This window comes from Bombus vancouverensis, chromosome 6 (genome assembly GCF_051014615.1).
Source record: "Bombus vancouverensis nearcticus chromosome 6, iyBomVanc1_principal, whole genome shotgun sequence".
Taxonomy (NCBI): Eukaryota; Metazoa; Arthropoda; class Insecta; order Hymenoptera; family Apidae; genus Bombus; species Bombus vancouverensis.
This window is the reverse complement of record NC_134916.1, coordinates 9,177,135-9,198,518: the sequence shown is the minus strand read 5'-3', so window position 1 is coordinate 9,198,518 and position 21,384 is coordinate 9,177,135. Positions and strand designations below refer to the sequence as shown.

Sequence of the window (21,384 nt, the reverse complement as noted above, 5' to 3'; positions counted from 1 at the left end):
TTTCCAATAGAAATCAAGATTAAAATATATGTATATATATATATATATATATATATATATATATATGTACATATGTATATTTGTCATTGCCTATGTTCATGATATTTATATATCTCAATGCGGCCCTGACTGAGTCAGGTTTGGTTTTCCTATTTTCTCAAATTTCTGATAATTCGTACGAACATATTATTTTTAGCGTCCTATATTTCTTCCATTGATTATAATATCTAATTTACTCATGGACAAGTTACTAGATCGAAACATAAATAAATAAAATGAATAATATTTTGTTTTCGTGTTCAAACTTTCTATTACACCGACAAATTCATCGATTTCTCTCTTAAAGCGTTTTAATTTCTCAAGTCTATTCCAAATTACATGATTAGTGTATTAGCATGACTTATATATATAGCATATGATACAAATAATACTTGATTCTATGTACCAACATAATTAATCACGATTCAATTATGTGGTGATCTGCGATTCTAATAGACGAGTTATGAACTATAATTAAGGGTTGATAACGTTTTGTAAAAATCAATGAACAGATATCGTTAGAAAATTAGATATATTTACGTTTTGTAAAATGATAGCACACTGGTACCTGTTTCTTTGATATTAATTTTAAATTGAGATTTGTGTTTGTTTTCAGAATAAAATTATTGTGAAGTAATAACAATTATTTTGTCGAAAAATCGGTATACGGATCGTTCGCGTAACAATTACACATATTATAGTATAATTTCACAGAATATATTTGCAATAGAATCGTATAAAAATAAAATGCAAATTGTTCATGGATAGTAACTAGTTCAGCAAAAGTATGGAATGTAGGTATCTCATGACCGTACATACGTTACACAATCGTTGGTATAAAACGATACTGGTCATCCCGGAAGGCATGTCATAATCGTTAAGTCATTGTTCATTGTATCGCGTATTATAATAGTTTATAATACTGGCATGTACAATATTTTTCTATTGTACGTTTCATTCATCTGAGTAATGTCATTATTTCATTCATGTCTTTTCTTTATAGAAAAAAATGAATTGTTTTAAATAATACACTGCGCATACGATTTTTAAAATACCATTTCTCCAGTTATATAAAAATTCAAATTCGATATATCTCAGATTTACACAGAGTACATATATTTATACGATAAACGCGCTTTTTCGTATACACCTTCGAATTCTAATTATTTTATTTTATTTCTTTCTGAAACGCATCTTAAGTACAGCTATTTTCTGCTTTGTTTTTCTTTTAGAAGAAAGAAAAAACTTTTGATACGAATTGAATCACGTACTTTAGTAATTAAACGCGCTGTTTACTCGATGGGGATTCCTGTTGAAACATTATTTTCACATGTCTACCGTTGAAAGCGTATCGAGATTATCAATACATGTTTGAATAATACGCTATTAATTTTTTTTATCGCTTTTTACATCGTGGGAAGGGCGTATCTTGTTCACATATATACCACTGCGTAACGAAATGATAGATTATGTAATCGTATTAAATCATTCCGCGTTATATCCAAACAAAGAGCTTTGTGAAAAGTATTTGATCGGAGAAAATAGTTTTAAATCCTCGATCTTCTTATGATAAATACTTAGATATTACTCGAAATGATCGCGCAATTGTGCATGTAGGAAGCTTCTATTTCTCGTATATTCATAAATGTTAAAATATTAAGTATATTATGAGTACTGTTGTTTGATTGTGATGTTTGAGTATTATAAATATTAGATAGTTCATGCATGAAACTACGAGTCATTCATTCACGTACAATTATTTAGAGAAACAGTTCAAGACTCATCACTATGACGAGGCGCAAAAGTACATTACGTATCAAGTATGCAATATGAAATCATGATTTCTGTTCTTAATTGATTTGGAAAGGGAAAAGAAAAAGAAAAAAAGAAGAGAAATAAATGTTACAAATTGATTTAACACAGTCTAACAGATTTCATACTGCAATAAATGACTAACATTATTTGTTGTGTGACTTGGAAATCTCAAACATCTACTGTAGTTATCAAGCTTTCATAGTGATAGGATATCATATTATTGATTTTTTCGGAGTAATTGTGTTGCAAAATAAAAAAATCAATGATATAATATCTACTATCTTATTGAATATTTATCATTTACATTTGCTTTTGCCGTCGAGTAATTTTTTCCAAAGATCAAATTGCTCGCTGTACTTGACCATGTGAATACTTATACCTCGTTGAACATTACACGCACTATACGATATTTTTTTATTTAAAAATTCATTAGCATGCGTCCTTTTGATACCCAGTTTATTTGCAACTATACCAGTCACAAAAACATCTTCTAGTTTAAGATATGTTTGGTCTAACGCAGCATCATACAGCTTACGTATGATATCGCTGGATAAAAGATACGCTGGTCCAGTGGTGAAGTCGGGGAAGATGGCATGTTTAAACTGTGCTTGAGATACATAATACTTGCTTTTTTTGTTCCTAATTGGTTTCCATTTTTTGGCTAGTCTGCCAAATATTACGTTCTTCTCTTTTGCATGTTTAATCGTGAAAGCTTGCAAACGTGGAACATTAATAAACATGTCGTCATCAGTCTTTAAAAGAAATTTAACCTTGGAACAATAACTATCTACCCATTCGAGAGTAGAAATTGTTTTAAGCGTCAAATTAGAATATGAATCTAGAAATTTCCCGCGTATTACGTCGTTGTAAGTTTTTTGTTCCTTTCTCAAAATTGTTTCCACTTTGGAGTCCATAGTTGCACCTAACATAAACAAAATACTAATATCGCTTCTCTGACCAAAATGACCCCATGTTTGTCGTATTGCCATTCTGGCTTCTAGATGAGTTGGTGCAGACATTATTATTATTACCAGATCCATTTCTTTACCAAAATTTGGACATTTCTCTGGTATTGGTACCATATGGCCAGCTTCATAAATAGCACGTGCAGAGTATTCATTGGGAAGCACAGAGACTGCTTTGGTCTCGTTGATAACCTTGTCCATTTGCGTAGGTGGTTTTTCACTGCTTTGCTTGGAAACAACGATTGATACGTTCGCAATTTGAGAACTAGAAGATGTTGACTGTGTAGTAATCAGAGCATTCGAAAGATTAGCATTTTGTACACTGTAAGGATCAATGACAGATAATTCTGGAGAGTCATTTTTAGACAAAGTTCCTATATGAATCTCTATGCTGGTGTTTGATCGTTGCTTGTAAATCTCCAGAGATGCAGGTCGACCTAAATAGAATATAAAATTTCTTAAAACATGTAGACGCATATTCAACTGTTATCCAACGATTACAAATAGTTGATCCAACTATTATCAATAGCAATAAATGTTAAAATCATTTCGTAATCCTATGTGAGCGAAATATTATTTAATATTAGAAAAGAATCAATACTTACAAATGTTTCGTGGTACAGTATATTGAGGAACATCGTAGAGAGTCGTACGATAATACGCGTAGAAAGTCAAACAGATCAATCCTAGAATAAGGGTTCGCAAAGAGCGACTACGAAGATGTAGTAATTGACACACGGCGATCATTTTTATTGCCCGTTTATTCCGCTTGTTTTCTTTAAAACGAATCCTTCTTCTTCATCTACATCGTCGTGATATTCAATCCACTACAAACAATAATTCGTTCGTCAGAAATTTTCCATCGTAGTGGCGAGTTCAGCGAAACAAATTGACAAGTATTTAGATAAATAGATTATCCTCATATTGTTTCGTTTGAAATTATTATAAGAGTAACATGTCGATCTTCCTCCGAGGTTTCTTTTATGGTACTAAACATGTTTAGAACAGATGGTCGGTACAACAACAGTTCAAATCTTCTTTGTAATCTTCATATCCTTAAACCATTCTTTAACCAAGGTACGTCAATTTCCGATGCGTTACCATGTATTAATACGCACAGTTTTTTAATACTATCCGGCAAAAAATAGACAAGTATATTTATACAGAGGAATTTACGTAACTTTCATATTCGCTGGACGAAGGAATCGTTTTGAGTACATGAAAGTCTGACTACTATTCCGAAGTTCCGAATGTTCTATATACTATAGAAGTCTGTGGTTCCGATCCAAGATCCAAGTAAATACACGGTCCTGTCCAGACGAGTATGCAGCACAGACTTCTCATCTTATAGCACTTCGTGAATCATGTCCCATGTTCTGAAATACCGATCGTGTAAAAAATCGTACTGTTTCTTACGCCCTCTGCGATTTACAGCGGTAAGTGTAGGAATTACATTCAATACAATTACTAAAGTTGATAAAGTCACAGACAAGTGCTAAAGGAGTAAAGCGTACACGACTAAAAGTCCGATAAGAATACCCCTCTCGTTACACGGTACACGTGATTAGACGATTACACCAGGGATGATATATATACATACAATATGTACGTATATATTACATTGCATCTTAGAATATTCAATGATTTAACGATAGCAGTTTTTCTTACTTTATTTAAGCACGATCTCATTAAATACAGCGTGAGACACGTAACTGGAACCACTTGGATTACTATATAAATAACGATTTCAATGAAAAATATTTCAGATAGAAGTTGAATGGTTTCAAGGAAGGCGTAATTAGTTTCTGATAATTATTATTAATATTATTATTGTTGCTATTACAGCAGTTTGTCTTTATTGCACTGATATCGATGATTTCTGAATATATCGTTGGGGCACGATTCTGAATAACTTTTTCTTATTCTGCCGCTCGGTCTTAGTTTTCAAAATATTTGTAAAAAACTGTCGGTACCAATCAGTGAATTCTGCCTATAATTGTGCGTCCGTGACGGATCAAATGACATCTAACCCAAACCTAATTTATATTTTTTGTTCATAGTTTATAGTTTTCTTGTTCATAGTTTTCTTTCATCTTCGTTATTATTATATCGATATTTGTCATATCGATCACATCGGATTTTCGATCATTAATTATAATTGACATCCTATCGAAAATCGTAAAATTCGTTTCTCGAATAATACACCTATCGAATAGTCGTATTTCCTTTTTTCCCTCTGAGATGTCGTTGTTGTCACTCACGCACTTTCATTCAATCGTTCGTTCCTCGAAAAGCGGGAAAATGATAAATCAATCGGATAATAATCTTCCGAGTACCGATTTTTATTCGTACAGTTTGATATGGTAAATTTGAGAAATCGACCGATCGTTTAAAGTTAGATGTAGTCGTGCTGATAAAGTAAAGAATAACCATAATATCACGAGGTATTAGGAAATGAGAGAGTAAAAGGTAAGACAGATGAAAAGCGGAAATAATGAACTAAAAAAGAATTAAATTCAAAGATAGAATAAAATAAATATAAAATAAAATATCTTGCAATGTTTCTTTACGAATTTAAAATTGCAGCTGGTGCGAAATACGAGCGATTGATCGATAACCTATTTTTCCATAGTTGGCAGAGTGCCAGATTTCAAGTGAATACGCTGACTCTGTGAAGGCAAATGGCGTAACTTCATCCTAGGTCACGAATGTTTTCATGTTTACTGGACTAGCGAAATTAATAACGAGACCTCGGCAAAATCGTTGAATTGTTCCGCTGTAACTAAGTTATTACAGCACTTCTAATTTACTTGATTAAATATCGATCTACAATAATCTGGATATACATATGTGTTCCTACCAGAAGCAGAAGCGAACCTAGTGACAACCACGTATACGTATGTTTAAGCGTAATGTATATCAGACAATTGTTTTCATTATTCGCATTCATTGGCATTATTTGAATAAAACATTATTTTCTTTGGTACGTTTCTAGTCCAACACAGTTTCATTTTGGTTGACAACGACAATTGTTCGAAAGACGAGTTTACAATGTAAGCGTTTTACGTTCATTTACGCGAAATGTGTTAGATTAGGATAGAGCTAGGATATATTGACTCGTAACGTGTCGTAAACAGACGCGTCGTTTCTATCTCGAATTTAAAGTATTTCGAAGCATCTAGATTCTGGATACTAGACTCTAGACTCTAGATTCTAGAGAGAAGTCACTTGACCTTAAAAACCCAGCAAGCGAGTTGGTCGTTAGCAAGTGGTTGAACAGAATATTTCTTCATTAAAATTACGTGAAACTTTTGTTTCCTTGCAAAACGGAGGGTTCGTTAAGAACAAAAATATGAAGCTATTGCTTCGCATACGTTGATAATCTAACCTAGTAATCGATAAGCGAATAATGTAAAAAATCAGAGGCGAGGTGGGAATTACAAAACGTTAACGAAAAGGTAGAATAAGAAGGAAGAATTAACTACATATTAGAGTATGTTTAAGCGCAGATATAAAGTATCGATATGAAAAGAGAAGTAGTAACGCCGGATGGCCGGCAACGTTGACAATCGCGCGCACCCAATCGATGGCCCACTGCCAATCGTTTCTGCCTACAGCCTGTCTTTCTTACTTTCTCTTTACCTCTCTTTTTAACCCTCTTCTTCGACACACCCCATTCTCCGTGTTGTCCTTCCGTTCTCAGACTCGACGTAGTTTATGCTTCCACTTCATCTTTACCAACTTACTTCGTGTAATTATTTTCATAAAAAATTTTTCTTCCTTCTTATCTTCTTTACCTTAAATTTGATTTTTAAAATACGTTCGTTTATCTTTACAATCATATTTCTTTATCTTGTTTGGCCTTTTTATTAGAGGAAGACGTGTAACACTTCGTTACGCATAGCAATCCACTTAGTATTTACTTTCATCGTTAGTTTTTTTATACTTTTGAATATTTTGCTTGCAACACATTTCATTTTTAGTTTCACATACTTCTGGGTATTTATATCTCTTTTCTTTTTATCAATCCGTTGTTTCGTCTGCTTTACGACAGTTTGTCTTTATCTTTCGGAGTGTTTCCATAATGGTGTGGACAGCCGCGTCGGCGTCGGCGTCGGCGTCGGCGTCGGCGTCGGTGTCGGTATCGGCGTCGGCGCTATGATCTCGGTGGTTAGTTAGTAGACGAACGAAGGCGGTCGAGTACGTTGAGGTACGTCACGTTCGTTGAGAGTTCGTCCCGTTCACTCTCTTTAACCTTCGTTCACGCTTGTCGATATCGGTCGATGTTTGTACGATAGCCGGTGTATTAAAGGAAATCAGCTATCCTTCCTTTTTCTCTTGCCAATAGATCGCAGTGTCGCGTTACGGGTACGCATTACGAAAATTCATCCAATATATTCGCGACACGAAGGAAGACCTCGGAGTGGATTGCAGCGTGATAGCATGAACGCAGGATGATCTGCCGATATTCAGGGTCATTGTGGCCGCGTATCGCTTGAAAAAAAAAAGGTTGGTTTCAGTGGGTTCGCAATAACGATCGCGAAAGCTGTGACACGTGCGCATGCACGAAAGAGAACGAGAGTGCGAAAGAGCAAACGATAATACGAACACGAGCGAGCTTGTGCGCTAGTAAGCGAAACAGGAAAAGGGATAAATACATAGCTAGATAGGTGGATATATAGGTATACATAGAGAGAAAAAATCACTCCAACAAGTAGATTCGTTTCCAAAGTCCTCTATGTACCGTGACACACCCAACGAACACCGTACGACGGTACATTCTTCCAATTCGTTTTCGTGTTTCGCATTAAATCAATAGATAACGTTCGCGCCGAAACGTCTGACTTCAACTTGGTTTAGCTCGCGGTTGTCTATGTGGTACACGAATGTTAAAACAGGTTTTGATAGAACGTAGCAGAAACGCACTTAACAACGACGATAAACATCTGAATCGACGGAAGGATATGCAGGCAAAGGATACGCGGCGATAACGAAGCATATCGCTGCCGGTAGTTGCGCGCGTTTCTATTCGTCGGTTGAAACGGGAGTGTCGGTAACTAGTATATCCTGTAGTATAGTATAAGCGTATTACCCTGTATCGATGCAAATTACTTTCTCGAAACGAGCGTTCGTTGATTCACGTTGTTATCTCGACTTTCCCTGGATAAAAAATATCGGAGGAGCAACGCGAACTACCAACGTTTGGTCATAGATAGGCTTGCTTTCGTTAAAAGAGATCCTTAGTTAATTAAATATAACGTTTACTTCGTGGTTTTGACGCGCGTGAGAGGCAGTAACAAGGAACGCCGGGCGAAGAGAAACGATCCGTGTAAACGCTAGATGCACTAAGAATAAAAAGAATCGATATGAAACGCATCGAGGAGGAAGTTTTTCTTTCGTTCGAAATACGTTATTCGTAGAATGGCAAATCTGTGAAAACGTAAAAATCGGCAATGTAAAAAAGTGGAACACGTGGGTAAAACGTTGAAATGGAGGAGAAACGAAAGTGTCGTGAAAAAGATGTGTGTGAATACGAAACGTTCTATTCGACTCGAATCGAAACTCGTGCTCGGACTGTGACACCGCTTATCGCCGTTGCGCCAGAAATATTTACATATCTGTATGTAATTAAGACCCATATACGGGTGATTATAACGAATTCGTGAATCTCCTTTACCGTGCTGGCGCCGAATCTCGCGTCGTGCCGTATCGCCTCTTCGATACACGAGTGTGCGAGAGGATCGATGATCGGCGCGTTGCTTGATCAGAATCTGTCGCCGGGTTTCTCGTCGCGTTCCGTGTCGCGTGTCTGACGCGCGAGCACGCGCGCAAGTCAATTCTTGATCGAAAAGGAAGTGGAGTGACACGAAGGAGCAACAAAGAGAATAGAGTCGAACGGAGACGAACAAACGGTGGACAATCGATATTCGTTGCATCTGAACCGGCAAACGTTTGTTGTTGCTTTATCTCTTTTAATGCTCTCTCGTTGGAATTTACGTGCATGTACTTGCTCTCTCGAGTCTCGCGTAAATAACAAATGGAAATAAGAAAGAGCGTGAATACGAAAGTAGACAAAAAACGGAGATAGATAGAGCATGTATATACGGCATACGAAAATGAAAAGAAACTGGTTCGATCGTAGGTGCGGTGGAGAAGAAGAAGCGGAGGAAGAACGGATCCGTAACTGAGAGGGAAGGTTAGGCTTCCTGGACCATAAGGGAAGTATATCCTGAGGAAGCAGAATGATTGACCCGAGCTCGTCGGAGTCGGAAAGCGAGGAGGATCAAAGTTCGCAGCATGTCGGGAGTGTTAGCGGCGGCGGAGGTGGCGGAGGTAGTGGTGGAGTTCGCACAGGGAGCGGTAGCTCGTACGGATCCCGGCGACAGATCGGACCTGGGGCTAGCCTTGGTGGCGCGAGCGGTCCCGTATCGGGTAGCGTGAGCTCGTTGGCCTCACCAGGAGGATCGATCCACGGACCGGTCGGGACACCTCGTGCTGGCACGGCTACCAGCCAGGATGGCACATTGGATGCATCTAGTTACACCACAGCGAGAAGCTCGTTGTCGCCGTCGATGTCTACCGCCCAGGATGCGGCAAGTTACGCTCAGAGACCTACCAGCCCTTCGCCCTCCGTCGCCAGCGAGAAGACCGAAGCGGATCTCCAAGTATCTATCTATACCTTTGTCTCATTCATTTACACTTTGTCCTTTGCCCAAAAGATTTTTACGTTCAAACGTGATCTTGCTCTGCATAGGATAAACAAGAGCGGGAAGAAGAGGAAAGGAAGACTAGGATACAGTTGTACGTGTTCGTATCGAGATGCATTTCGTATCCGTTTAACGCCAAACAACCACTGGATATGACGAAACGTTCGCTAAAAGTGACCAAGCAGCAACTCGAAACGATATGTTCTCGTTTTCAGGTAATCATCGATGTTTCTTCTTCGCATCGACTTGCCCGCGAACGATCAACCGACAGATATTCCATCTTTGTTCGTTTCTTTCCCGTTCTCCGTCGTATATGCAGATATACGCACGTTGTCTCTGCCCATCTTCGTACGATATAACTCGGTCGTTCGGAGTCGTGCGAATGTCGACTCAGGACCGTTTCTTCGTGTCTTCTTCGAAAGCACACGTCCCAATCTTCGCCGATTACGGATCAATTTTGAAAGATTAACGAAAGATCGCGAGCAGAATATTAATTTACAAATAACTTTTGCATTTTAAGATAACAAGTAAGATTAAGTAAGATAATTGCTTCTATGGTCCTGCGTACGGCTATGTCAACGGCTGTCTCTTTTTCAAGCTTCGATTAACGATCATACTATATCGTTTCCAGCGAGTATACGTATAAACGATCGAAAGATCAAAGGGCGAACGAAAGAAACCCGTCTAAGAAGATGTAACGCGATGAAAGAAGCCGTATACTGTCGTTTTATGCACGAATTCGTCGCAAACGAGTAACCTTCACCTTCGAGTGGCTGATAGAAGGAGAGCGATTGACACGAGTCGATCCGTCTCGACTTCGTAATCCGTAGAAAAAGAGACGGGGAGAAAGAATGGAGAGGGTGAAGGAAAGACTCATATGCTTTGTTATGATTTACAGAGTTTTCTAAAAGGAGAAACGCAGATAATGGCGGATGAAGCGTTCCGCAATGCCATACAGAATTATTACGACGTATTTCTGACGTCGGATCGAGTGCTGCAAATGGTGCAAAGCGGTGCTTGCTCACAACTCGACTTCCGCGAGGTGTTCAAGGAGAACATAAAGATACGTGTTCTACGCTTCCCGGAAATCGACGGATTGAGCAAAGAGACTGTACTTACGTCCTGGTTGGCCAAATTCGATTGTATCATGAAAGGTTCGGGAGACGAGGAGACCAAGAGGCCCTCCAGGATGCAACAGCAGTCTTTGATCTCGGAGATGATTCTACCGAAGGAGCAGCTGTACGACATGTTTCAGCAAATTCTTGGCATCAAGAAGTTCGAACATCAGCTTCTGTTCAACGCCCTCCTGTTGGACTCAGCCGACGAACAGGCTGCCGCCATCAGGAGGGAGCTGGATGGTCGCCTCCAAAGGGTTAATGACATGGAAAAGGTAACGCTTTTCGATGCATGCATTCGTCTGTTTGCGTTTGTTTTATATGTTTCCAAGTACGGTAGTACCTCGTTTATTCGCCATTCGTTTATAGGAACAAGTTAATGTTTAGCTTCGGATAAACGAGATTCTACTCCGCACATACGCACGATCGTTACGATCGCTGTTTTCCTCTTGTTCGATAGAACCGCAAGCTTATGCCCAAGTTCCTTCTAAAAGAAATGGAGTCGCTCTACATCGAGGAACTCAAGTCGTCTATCAACCTGTTGATGGCTAATTTAGAGTCATTACCGGTCTCGAAAGGTTCGACAGACAGCAAATACGGCCTGCAGAAGCTGAAGCGCTGCAACCATCGACGTGAGCGCTCCCGCTGCCGCGGTCAGGGTTCTCTCGTTAAATTGGAGAGCGACTCCGCTGACTCGGAACCGCAGTTAACCAAAATGGACGTAGGCCTGACCTTCCAGCTGGCTGTGGTAGTTGTAGAGGTCAGGGGCTTGAAGAGTTTGCCGCCGAACAAGATAGTTTATTGCACGATGGAAGTCGATCGTAGCAAAAAGCTGCAAACCGATCACGCCGAGGCTTCGAAACCTATGTGAGTAGTAGCCCGAGCATTAAGTAGACCACCGCTAGAGCTAAATTCTGCGGAGCTAAACCGAAAGTTCGATTTATTTTTTTCTTTTCTTTTTTTTGCATCCACGTTTTGGCATATTGCACCGACTCGCCCTTACATCGTTTCTTCTCTGTTTTTTTTTCTTTCTCTCTTTGGCCGCGTCGATTTACAGGTGGGACACGCAGGGCGACTTTACCACCATGCAACCGCTGCCACTGGTCAAGGTTCGACTCTACACTGAAAATTCGGCGATGCTCGCGCTCGAGGATAAGGAGCTAGGCAAGGTACATCTGCAACCTACACCGTTCTCCTGCAAACATCCGGAATGGTATCGAATGTCCGTCCCGAAAAACTGTCCCGACCAGGATCTCCTCATCAAAGTTGGTTGCCGAATGGACAAACCCTTTAACATGAAACACTGCGGCTACCTTTACGCAATGGGCAAGTCTGTGTGGAAAAAGTGGAAGAAACGATACCACGTACTAGTTCAAGTTTCTCAGTACACGTTCGCGATGTGCTCGTACAAAGAGAGGAGAAGCGAACCCTCAGAGATGATGCAGCTAGATGGTTATACGGTTGACTATATCGAACCTGCCTCTGCTAATCTTATGGTTGGCATGGATCTAGATGACGGAAGGTAGATATCACCTGTGTACATGTACCAGTGGAGTATGTTATCGGAACGAACGTATGCTAGCTACACGCATGACCAGGGTTTATCAAGAGAATCAGTTTGGTACAACAAAATACACACAGATATCTCGGTGTATGCTATATGTATTCCTGAATTAATTACATTCGTTCCGGTACACTCCACTGTATCTATACATTTCACGCGAATTACGATCGATGTACGATCGGATACAGTTGAATACACGAATGGTCGTGGTAATACTCGCGATTGCAATCACAACGATTACAAGCATCTGCGTGTAGTTATTCGACTTGCAACTAATAACGCGATGAGTTTATGAAACCTTAAGAGTTTTGATTTTCGCGTTCATTCGGAAAGTACACGTTGTCGGGTGTTACAGTATATTCTTCAACGCACAATTGAATGATTATCGGTGCATGTATTAATCCAAAATACCACCATTTGTAAATTTCTAAACATTTCGGTTACGGGCTAGAATTTGTTTCAAAAAGTTCAGTTAAACGAAGAAACGCGTATAAACGAAACAGAGAAATACAGAAATGATGGAATAACTGGACTGACAGTGAGCGTAAAATGATCATCTTTTTGCAGATTTTATTTTAATGCCGTTCGCGAAGGGGACAGCATAGTGTTCGCTACGGACGATGAGAACGAGTGCCAGACCTGGGTGATGGTCATGTACAGGGCGACTGGCCAGTCCCACAAACCCACTCCACCAGTTTCCGCGGACAAAAATTCCACCATCAGTAAGATACAGGGCGACGCCGATCGAGCGAAAAAGCACGGGATGGAAGATTACATTAGCGCGGATCCTTGCAAGTTCGATCACCACGTTCTCTTCAAGTTTTTACAAAACTTGATTCTGGATTATCGCTTGAATGATCCATACTGTTCCCTTGGCTGGTTTTCACCCGGTCAATTATTCGTTCTGGACGAATATTGCGCTAGGTAACGCGATTATGAGATGCGAGAAAAGATCTCCCGTACCTGAAACAGAACATCGTGAACTTGCGCTCTCGTCCGCTTGCCTTCGCAGATACGGAGTACGAGGCTGTTTTCGACATTTGTGCTACTTGAACGATCTACTGGACAGAATCGATCGCGGACTCATGATCGATCCAACTCTGATTCACTTTAGTTTCGCCTTTTGCGCCAGCCACGTCTACGGCAGCCGCACGGACAGAGTCGGTTCTATCACTCACGAGGAGAAGGAGAAATTTCAAGAGGTGAAAGAAAGGCTCAGGCAAATCCTCGAAGAACAAATTACTAATTTTAGGTGAGAGACTGTAGTTAATAGCAATTACTCTGTATTTCTTTTGTCTTTCTCTTTCTTCCCGCCTTTCGTTCTTCTGCTGAAGTGATAAAAAATCGAATTCTTGTCGAAATACATAGATACAGTTTCCCTTTCGGTCGGCCGGAGGGTGCATTGAAAGCTACTCTGTCTCTTTTGGAACGAGTAATGATGAAGGATGGCGTCAGTTCCGTACCTCCCGAGGAAGTGAAGGCTCTGATCAAGAGTTGCCTCGAGAAAGCTGCTCTTGTTAATTATACGAAACTTTCTGCCGAAGCTAAGATCGAAGATGACTTCAGCGGTGAGGTTTGTGCCTCGCCTAGCAAGAAGCTCGAGGATCTCATTCATCTGGCCGAAATGTGCGTGGATCTGCTTCAACAAAACGGGGAGCACTATTCGAAGGTATTAGTTGGGTTTCTACAACTGAATGTCATCTTTTCTGGATCCTCGAGAAGTAAGATCATTGACGAGAAGGAAAAGGCAAACAGTATTGGTAATCACGATCACATTCATCTGCATACGAATCGCGTTCACGCTCAGACTACGTCCTCGCTGAAGCAACAAAGAGAATTTTTTTATTTGCCTGTTGTTGCTGCATGTTTCAAAAATTCCAACAAACACTAAGTCGTAGCTTGCTGTTTTTCCATGAATTCCTCGAGCCATTTGGATTATTTAGAATCGGTAGGCAAAATGCATAATACATATACGCTATGTACAAGATCGTATTACGACAAATAGGCCTTATCGTACCTACGTATACTCGAGGATTCTTTCCTCAGGGCGAAAGTCCCATCGCCCTGAGTTTTATATTGCTCATACCCGCCGTATGTATGTGTGACGTCCAATATTTTCACGAGCCGCTCCTACTACACTGTACCGCAGGCGTTCGCCTGGTTTAGCGATCTTATGGTGGAGCACGCCGAGATCTTCTGGTCCTTGTTCGCCGACGACATGGACAAGGTGCTTGCCGAACAACCGCGCGACACATGGGACAGCTTCCCGCTCTTCAAAATCTTGAACGACTACTTGAGGGAAGATGGTACGTGTGCTTTTGTTGTTCCTCCATACTTTTTATTCCTTTTGTGATCAATTTACAGCCAAAATGTTTCACTTTTATTATTTCTATTATATAGAAATATAGTCATATCTATTACGCGAATTTTGACTCGATCACAGCTTGTTTTTCTTTTTTTTATTGCAAGTTCATAGCTTTTTTCTTATTTATCGTTGCCATTTTCTTCTTCTTTTTGTTCTCCTTCTGATCTTCATCGTTACCGCCGTCAACTTCCGATCAAGGCTAACTTTCTTTATCTCGATTCGTAGATAATTTGAAGAATGGAAGGTTTCATCAGCATCTTCGCGATACTTTCTCTCCGATGGTGGTGCGTTACGTGGATTTGATGGAAACCTCAATTGCACAATCGGTTTTAAAAGGTTTCGAGAAGGAACGTTGGGAGATAAAAGGGAATGGATGCGCTACGTCCGGCGAATTGTTCTGGAAACTCGATGCGCTTCAATCTTTCATTCGTGACCTTCATTGGCCGGACCAAGAATTTCGCCAGCATCTAGAACAAAGATTAACGTTGATGGCATGCGACATGATCGAAACTTGCATGCAACGAACAGATGCCGCGTTTCAACAGTGGTTGAAGAAAGGTGTAACTTTTATTTCGACTGATTACATCATACCATCGGAAATGTGCGCGATGGTGAACGTTATTCTCGATGCAAAAAACCAAAGCTTCGAATTGTGCACCATCGATGGTGTGGACGTGGTAAGTTCTTTATTTATCTAAAATACACCACTGATAAAGAACAAAGTGTGCCGTGTTAGGAATCATGTTGAAAGGCAATTTGTCTTTTCTTCTGCAAAAAGATATATTATATTCTCGTTTCGTAACCATAGAACCAGTATAGCAGAATATTTTGTTTATACTAACATGAAACTCGGAATGCAATTGCAAATGAAATTGTAGCAGCAACTTCGAGTTATTCCTCAAGTTTTGTACGTTTCTAATCAGATATTGGCATTTTGTATTTTGTACCTCGTACCGGTGTAAGTAAATGTTACGTTTGGATTTGTAGTTACGAGGCGCAGTGTGTTTCCTCGTCGGGTCATATCCGATTGTATTAATCCTTGCTACAATGACTATCACCGATTGTGATTTCCTTTCAGCACCAATATCATGGCAATATCGACGATTTGATAGAAAAAATGTTGGCCTCCATGACCCAAGGAATGATCAACAAGCTGGTCACGGTTCTAGAGACTACCTTATCCAAACTATCTCGTTACGACGAGGGATCTTTCATAGGTTCCATTCTCAGTTTAACGGTAATTTATTATCTTTTTCTTAAATCACGAAAATCCGATAATATAGAAGTTAACAGATAGAAATTAACACGTTCGTTCGCGAGCTATTTACGAAACTCTTTTTTAGAAGGTATCGGGAAGCGGAAAAGAAATGGGACAGGCCTATGTGAGTTTTACGAGAAACTGTATGGACCAAATTCGTGGAAAAGTCTTGGACGAATTATGGATTTTAACGTTCTTCGAGGTATGCATACAGATAGCTTGATCAAACTTTTCTTCTCTGTAAAACTGTTTTCTACTCGTTCTTCTTCCCTTTAGCAATGGTATACGGCGCAAATTCAAATGCTGTGCACATGGCTTTCGGAAAGACTCGATCACAGCCTACATCTCTATCAGTGTACCTGTTTGGCCCACATCGTAAAAAAGATTTACTCGGACTTCGAACTGCAAGGTGTTATAGAAGAGAAACTCAACTCGACAACATATCAGACTATATTTAAGAGGATGCAAACGGAAGAAGCGACTTGTGCCTTAACGAGCGTTCAGAACGAAGAGTGAGTACTCGTAATTTGATCGAACGACGATACCTATAGTAAACGAAAGCGATACGACGGAGTTGTACAATCTTGTTCTCCCTTATTATTTAGAGGTCTTTCGGAGAACGGTAACGACGACGAGGTAGAACGACCAAAGCCAAAAGTAACGGTCGTCGAAACGGTCAACAGCGAAGACGCGAATCTAATCAGCAACGTTACTTCGAACGTTGTTGAAAAAGTTGGAAGCATGTTTGGCAAGGGCATTGGTGGACTTTCGACGAAGTTTGGCGGACCTAGCTGGTTTTGATCATTCTTCTTATTACGTCTAGTATTATTGCTTATCTTAATTTCTCCTTCTGTTTCTTCTTGTTTCCTCCATACTTTGCTTATCTTTTCTATCATTATGATCGTCAGTATCCTTGTTATACGTTGTTATGTTATATATATATCGTTGTCGATAATTACCGTCAATTCGTATTATTAATACTTTTCTTTTTTGCTATCGTTATCAATTTACTTTCGTTATTACTGTAGCTACTATTACTTCTAATATTCAGTCGGCAACTTTACATTGAACGAATAGATTGTTTTGTCTATACATATGTACATACAAAACGAGAGTTTCGACGACAAGATTGTCCATAGTACACTTTAGAAATTTGTTCGAACGAAGCATTCTTCGAAGAAGAATCACTATTCGGTACAATCGATCGAAAGGATAACCCTTATCGTTATCGCACAGACGTGTGTGTTTGTGTTAATTTTCATGGATTCTACAGGCTTTTCGACAAATCTTCGTTTCGTTGTTCGATTACGTTCGGCCGTTCGTCCAAAGAGAGTGTGACGCGTCTTTTTTCGAATCGTTACCGATTTGATACACTTGCTCGAACGAGAACTACTGGCGAACGCGACCGCTGTAAGGTCGAAAGATCTTCTCCTTTATCTTTCTCTACCATCTGTGCATCGATAAACGTTTCTTTCGTTCAAAACTTTTATAGATATCATGTTTCTCATTTATACATATAGGAAACGCGCCGATCGACTGTGTATTTATATTCTAAACGATCCTATACAGTTGCTGTTGCTGTTGGATGAATATTTCAAATAGGTGTTCGCATCGCGAGAGAAACCGATCTGTAAATTCACTAATCATATCTATGTTACAGCTATTTGTTGCCATATTTTCGTGTTTCTTCCTGTTTCTATCTTCGCTCTTTATTCTTCACATCTCTATTTCTCTGCAAATCCCTACTTTATTCATACTAATGCCACTATCGTAAAAATGTCTAACGTTGTTTGATAATCGTGTTTATAATATACATAGATATTGTTTTCAAAAAAACAAAGATTTGTCAACGAAAGCTATATTATTTTTGGTACGAATAAGCGTTCAACGACGCGACAGTTCAAAAGGGCTCAATCTGTGCGTAATAATGATTTAATAGACGATCGCGTTTCTTCTCGTATCAATACGAAATGATCGATAATTTTAAACGATTGGTAACATCGCATTGACCGTCGAGCTCTTCGAATATTTTGACTACCTCAAATTGTCCTTGTATAAGTAACCTGGACGCCACGGAAAATTTCAGCCTACGTAAGAAATAAGAAACATACCGAATCGTCGAAGAAACGAACGAAACGAACGAAACGAACGAAACGAACGAAACGAACGAAACGAACGAAACGAACGAAACGAACGAAACGAACGAAACGAACGAAACGAACGAAACGAACGAAACGAACGAAACGAACGAAACGAACGAAACGAACGAAACGAACGAAACGAACGAAACGAACGAAACGAACGAAACGAACGAAACGAACGAAACGAACGAAACGAACGAAACGAACGAAACGAACGAAACGAACGAAACGAACGAAACGAACGAAACGAACGAAACGAACGAAACGAACGAAACGAACGAAACGAACGAAACGAACGAAACGAACGAAACGAACGAAACGAACGAAACGAACGAAACGAACGAAACGAACGAAACGAACGAAACGAACGAAACGAACGAAACGAACGAAACGAACGAAACGAACGAAACGAACGAAACGAACGAAACGAACGAAACGAACGAAACGAACGAAACGAACGAAACGAACGAAACGAACGAAACGAACGAAACGAACGAAACGAACGAAACGAACGAAACGAACGAAACGAACGAAACGAACGAAACGAACGAAACGAACGAAACGAACGAAACGAACGAAACGAACGAAACGAACGAAACGAACGAAACGAACGAAACGAACGAAACGAACGAAACGAACGAAACGAACGAAACGAACGAAACGAACGAAACGAACGAAACGAACGAAACGAACGAAACGAACGAAACGAACGAAACGAACGAAACGAACGAAACGAACGAAACGAACGAAACGAACGAAACGAACGAAACGAACGAAACGAACGAAACGAACGAAACGAACGAAACGAACGAAACGAACGAAACGAACGAAACGAACGAAACGAACGAAACGAACGAAACGAACGAAACGAACGAAACGAACGAAACGAACGAAACGAACGAAACGAACGAAACGAACGAAACGAACGAAACGAACGAAACGAACGAACAAGGGTAGTGCCAAAAGTATAACAAGATTTCGATGTATCTTCCGATCGACGTGTACTTTGGCCATCTCAGTGTGCGTGAAACAAATACATACGCGTACGTTTAATCGTTTTGTTCCCATTCAACGTACAAGGAAATAGACCAAGAGCTGGCTACACAATAAATTTCAACGTTACTCGGCGCAGTTATTTCTACTTGAATAGATTATCGTTGCTAATGAAGTTAATAATGAGCGCGGCGTATACAGTGTGCGCATACTACGAATCGTTTCGTGGTCCCAGCGATTCATTTATACGATTGAAGCTGTAAGACTAAAATTTATATTCGATTTTTGTAGTTGTTCGCTAAAGCTCTTTTATTTTTTGTTCGGAAAGTGGTAATTGATTAGCCGCTATCGATTTTGACAGTGCTTCGTATACTTGTTCTGTTCTTGTACGATCATTGACTTTACCAACTTTGGCGACATTTTATCTTCTACCTAGACTTCCGCCGATACTTTTCCATGTGTGTACTATTATTTACTGTATCTACGCGTATTTTCAAGACCCATCTTTTGCGCACCAACTTCTACCTAGCAGGTTTTGTTACTGGCAACGGTAGTCCAACCTTTCCGTGTAGAAATCACAGCTGCATGATGCGAATCACGACAAGTAACGTTGAAATTTATATAGCCAGCTCTTAGACTAAAACAGACGCTTGTCATTAAATAAATAGAGAAACGTTGACGAACGAAATGGGACAACTCTATTTAAAAATACTTTGTTCGAAGAGAATGCGCGCTGCATTCGAAAAGAGTTATCGGTAGCCGTTTATTTGTACATACATTAGCGAAAAATGATACAAAGGAAAGGAGATTTTTATATCGTGTAAATTAGCGCGTTGAAATGATGTTTACGCGTCCAATCGTATGACACGTGCGCCGATTCCGGCCTGGCGCCTGCTACTGCGCTTGCGTCTGAACTTGTGTCTGCGCGCGCATTTACGCCTGCGCCCATGCCCGCATTCGCGCGCTTCAACGTGTCGCCGATTAGCCAGGAACTCTATTGTTCGATTCGACTCGTGTAAAAAATTTCCTAGATTATTCTTTCGACAGATTCTCTCGACGCGTAAACACGTGTCAGTTATGCCTTGTTATTTCTTATCACAGATGCCTTTCGTACTCTCGGTATACACGCATCTGTACTCGTAGATTGTTACGCGTTTTGCGATTAATTGGCACGGAGCAATTTGACAAGCTCTCGTCGAATTATTAAGTATGTATACCTAGATTAAATCACAGTCAAAATCACTGGAAAATTTGATCCTCCTTGGAATGTGGTTTGCTTGCATTCGTTGCGATCGTTTGTCGCGGGTGCACAACGATCAACGTGAAGTAAACGCGCGAAAAACGATTAAACGATTCGATGCCATCAAACGAATTAAGTTTATGATTTAATCAGAAAAATATTGTGCCAGCATTTATTCGACGACAAAATGTGCAACGAGATGGGCATTTATCTCGGTACTCGGGCACATTGGAAGAACAAACGTACAACCGAGAGTAGTGGACGTTATCAAAACTGAAGTTAAATCGTTGTAGTGTACTTACAGCCGATGCTAACGGTACTACAATTATTATGATCATTATCATTCTTACTATTGACGATTCTTCTGCAATCTACGGCTAATTAGATTAGGATGATCAAGAAAGGATCTCTTTTTGCTCCGACGGCAGTATTCTTACATCAACCACGATTTCTACTTCTCTTTTCGATCTTATTTTATTTACTTTTTGTATCTTTCTTTTATTTCAATTCATTTTATGCCTTCTTACAGCCATAAGCGACGTATCTGCGCGCAGACACATACACGCATACACGTAAACGCATACACGTATATACATACATACACAGATCGATACAAATACACACAAAAGAAAAACAAGTACCTAACAGTTAGTAGACATATATACAAGTCCCATACTTTTGGGCCTTCTCTTCGTTCTCTTATCTCACTGGACCTCGATTGTGTTATCATAATTTTAATTACAGACTAAACAGAAGATCTTTTACTCTAGCTAGTGTTTTACTCGATTAAACTTCTATGCAATTGTTGTTCTCTCGTTAATAAAAAGTCCGACAAAGAAAAAAAAAGCTATTACGGTCTAGAACGTATACCCAAACTGAATTTCCTTCTCGAGATATCGATGCACGGAGATGTTTCATTGTCATTCGTTCATGTAGTACGTTTCATCGAGCATTCTTTTCGCCGATTTATTGAGAATCTGTACGTATACTCGAAACAAGATCCTAAACACAGTCACGATGCAAACAATGTCTTCGCATACATTGTTCTTGTATGATTGTTAACAACGTATGCATTTTCTATAAAAGCAATCCTCATGCACGCACGCAACACGCATTTTCACATAGCATTGTCATTGTACCATGAGCGAATACTTTTTGTAAATAAACAATATGCTAATGTTG

General features: G+C 39.7%; 2 protein-coding genes and 1 long non-coding RNA gene across 7 annotated transcripts; 2 read left to right on the top strand and 1 right to left on the bottom strand.

Annotated features, from left to right (window-relative positions):
• Positions 1 to 554: 554 nt before the first annotated feature.
• On the bottom strand, positions 555 to 4,166 carry LOC117158021 (beta-1,3-galactosyltransferase 5). The gene is made up of 2 exons (XM_033336480.2): positions 3,425 to 4,166; positions 555 to 3,256 (listed from the first exon to the last, which is right to left on the bottom strand). Exons 1-2 carry the CDS (start codon positions 3,564 to 3,566, stop codon positions 2,151 to 2,153), a joined length of 1,248 nt encoding a protein of 415 aa, XP_033192371.1. The 5' UTR covers positions 3,567 to 4,166; the 3' UTR covers positions 555 to 2,150.
• A 161-nt stretch (positions 4,167 to 4,327) lies between these two features.
• On the top strand, positions 4,328 to 5,805 carry LOC143302886 (uncharacterized). The gene is made up of 2 exons (XR_013058740.1): positions 4,328 to 4,424; positions 5,452 to 5,805. It is a non-coding gene; the product is annotated as an uncharacterized LOC143302886 (long non-coding RNA).
• A 1,120-nt stretch (positions 5,806 to 6,925) lies between these two features.
• On the top strand, positions 6,926 to 18,094 carry Cadps (calcium-dependent secretion activator 1). 5 transcript variants are annotated; one of them, XM_076619677.1, is made up of 16 exons: positions 6,928 to 7,029; positions 7,168 to 7,328; positions 8,962 to 9,484; positions 9,574 to 9,741; positions 10,425 to 10,916; positions 11,102 to 11,508; positions 11,699 to 12,163; positions 12,773 to 13,129; positions 13,218 to 13,457; positions 13,574 to 13,876; positions 14,345 to 14,511; positions 14,796 to 15,247; positions 15,649 to 15,807; positions 15,914 to 16,030; positions 16,105 to 16,340; positions 16,434 to 18,094. In XM_076619677.1, exons 3-16 carry the CDS (start codon positions 9,062 to 9,064, stop codon positions 16,627 to 16,629), a joined length of 4,182 nt encoding a protein of 1,393 aa, XP_076475792.1. In that variant the 5' UTR covers positions 6,928 to 7,029; positions 7,168 to 7,328; positions 8,962 to 9,061; the 3' UTR covers positions 16,630 to 18,094. The 5 variants fall into 5 exon arrangements, with proteins under 5 accessions (XP_033192444.1, XP_076475792.1, XP_033192447.1 ...); XM_033336553.2 differs by having other exon boundaries at positions 6,926 to 7,328; positions 15,917 to 16,030; XM_033336556.2 differs by having other exon boundaries at positions 6,929 to 7,328; positions 13,574 to 13,874; positions 14,355 to 14,511; positions 15,917 to 16,030.
• The last annotated feature ends 3,290 nt before the right edge of the window (positions 18,095 to 21,384 follow it).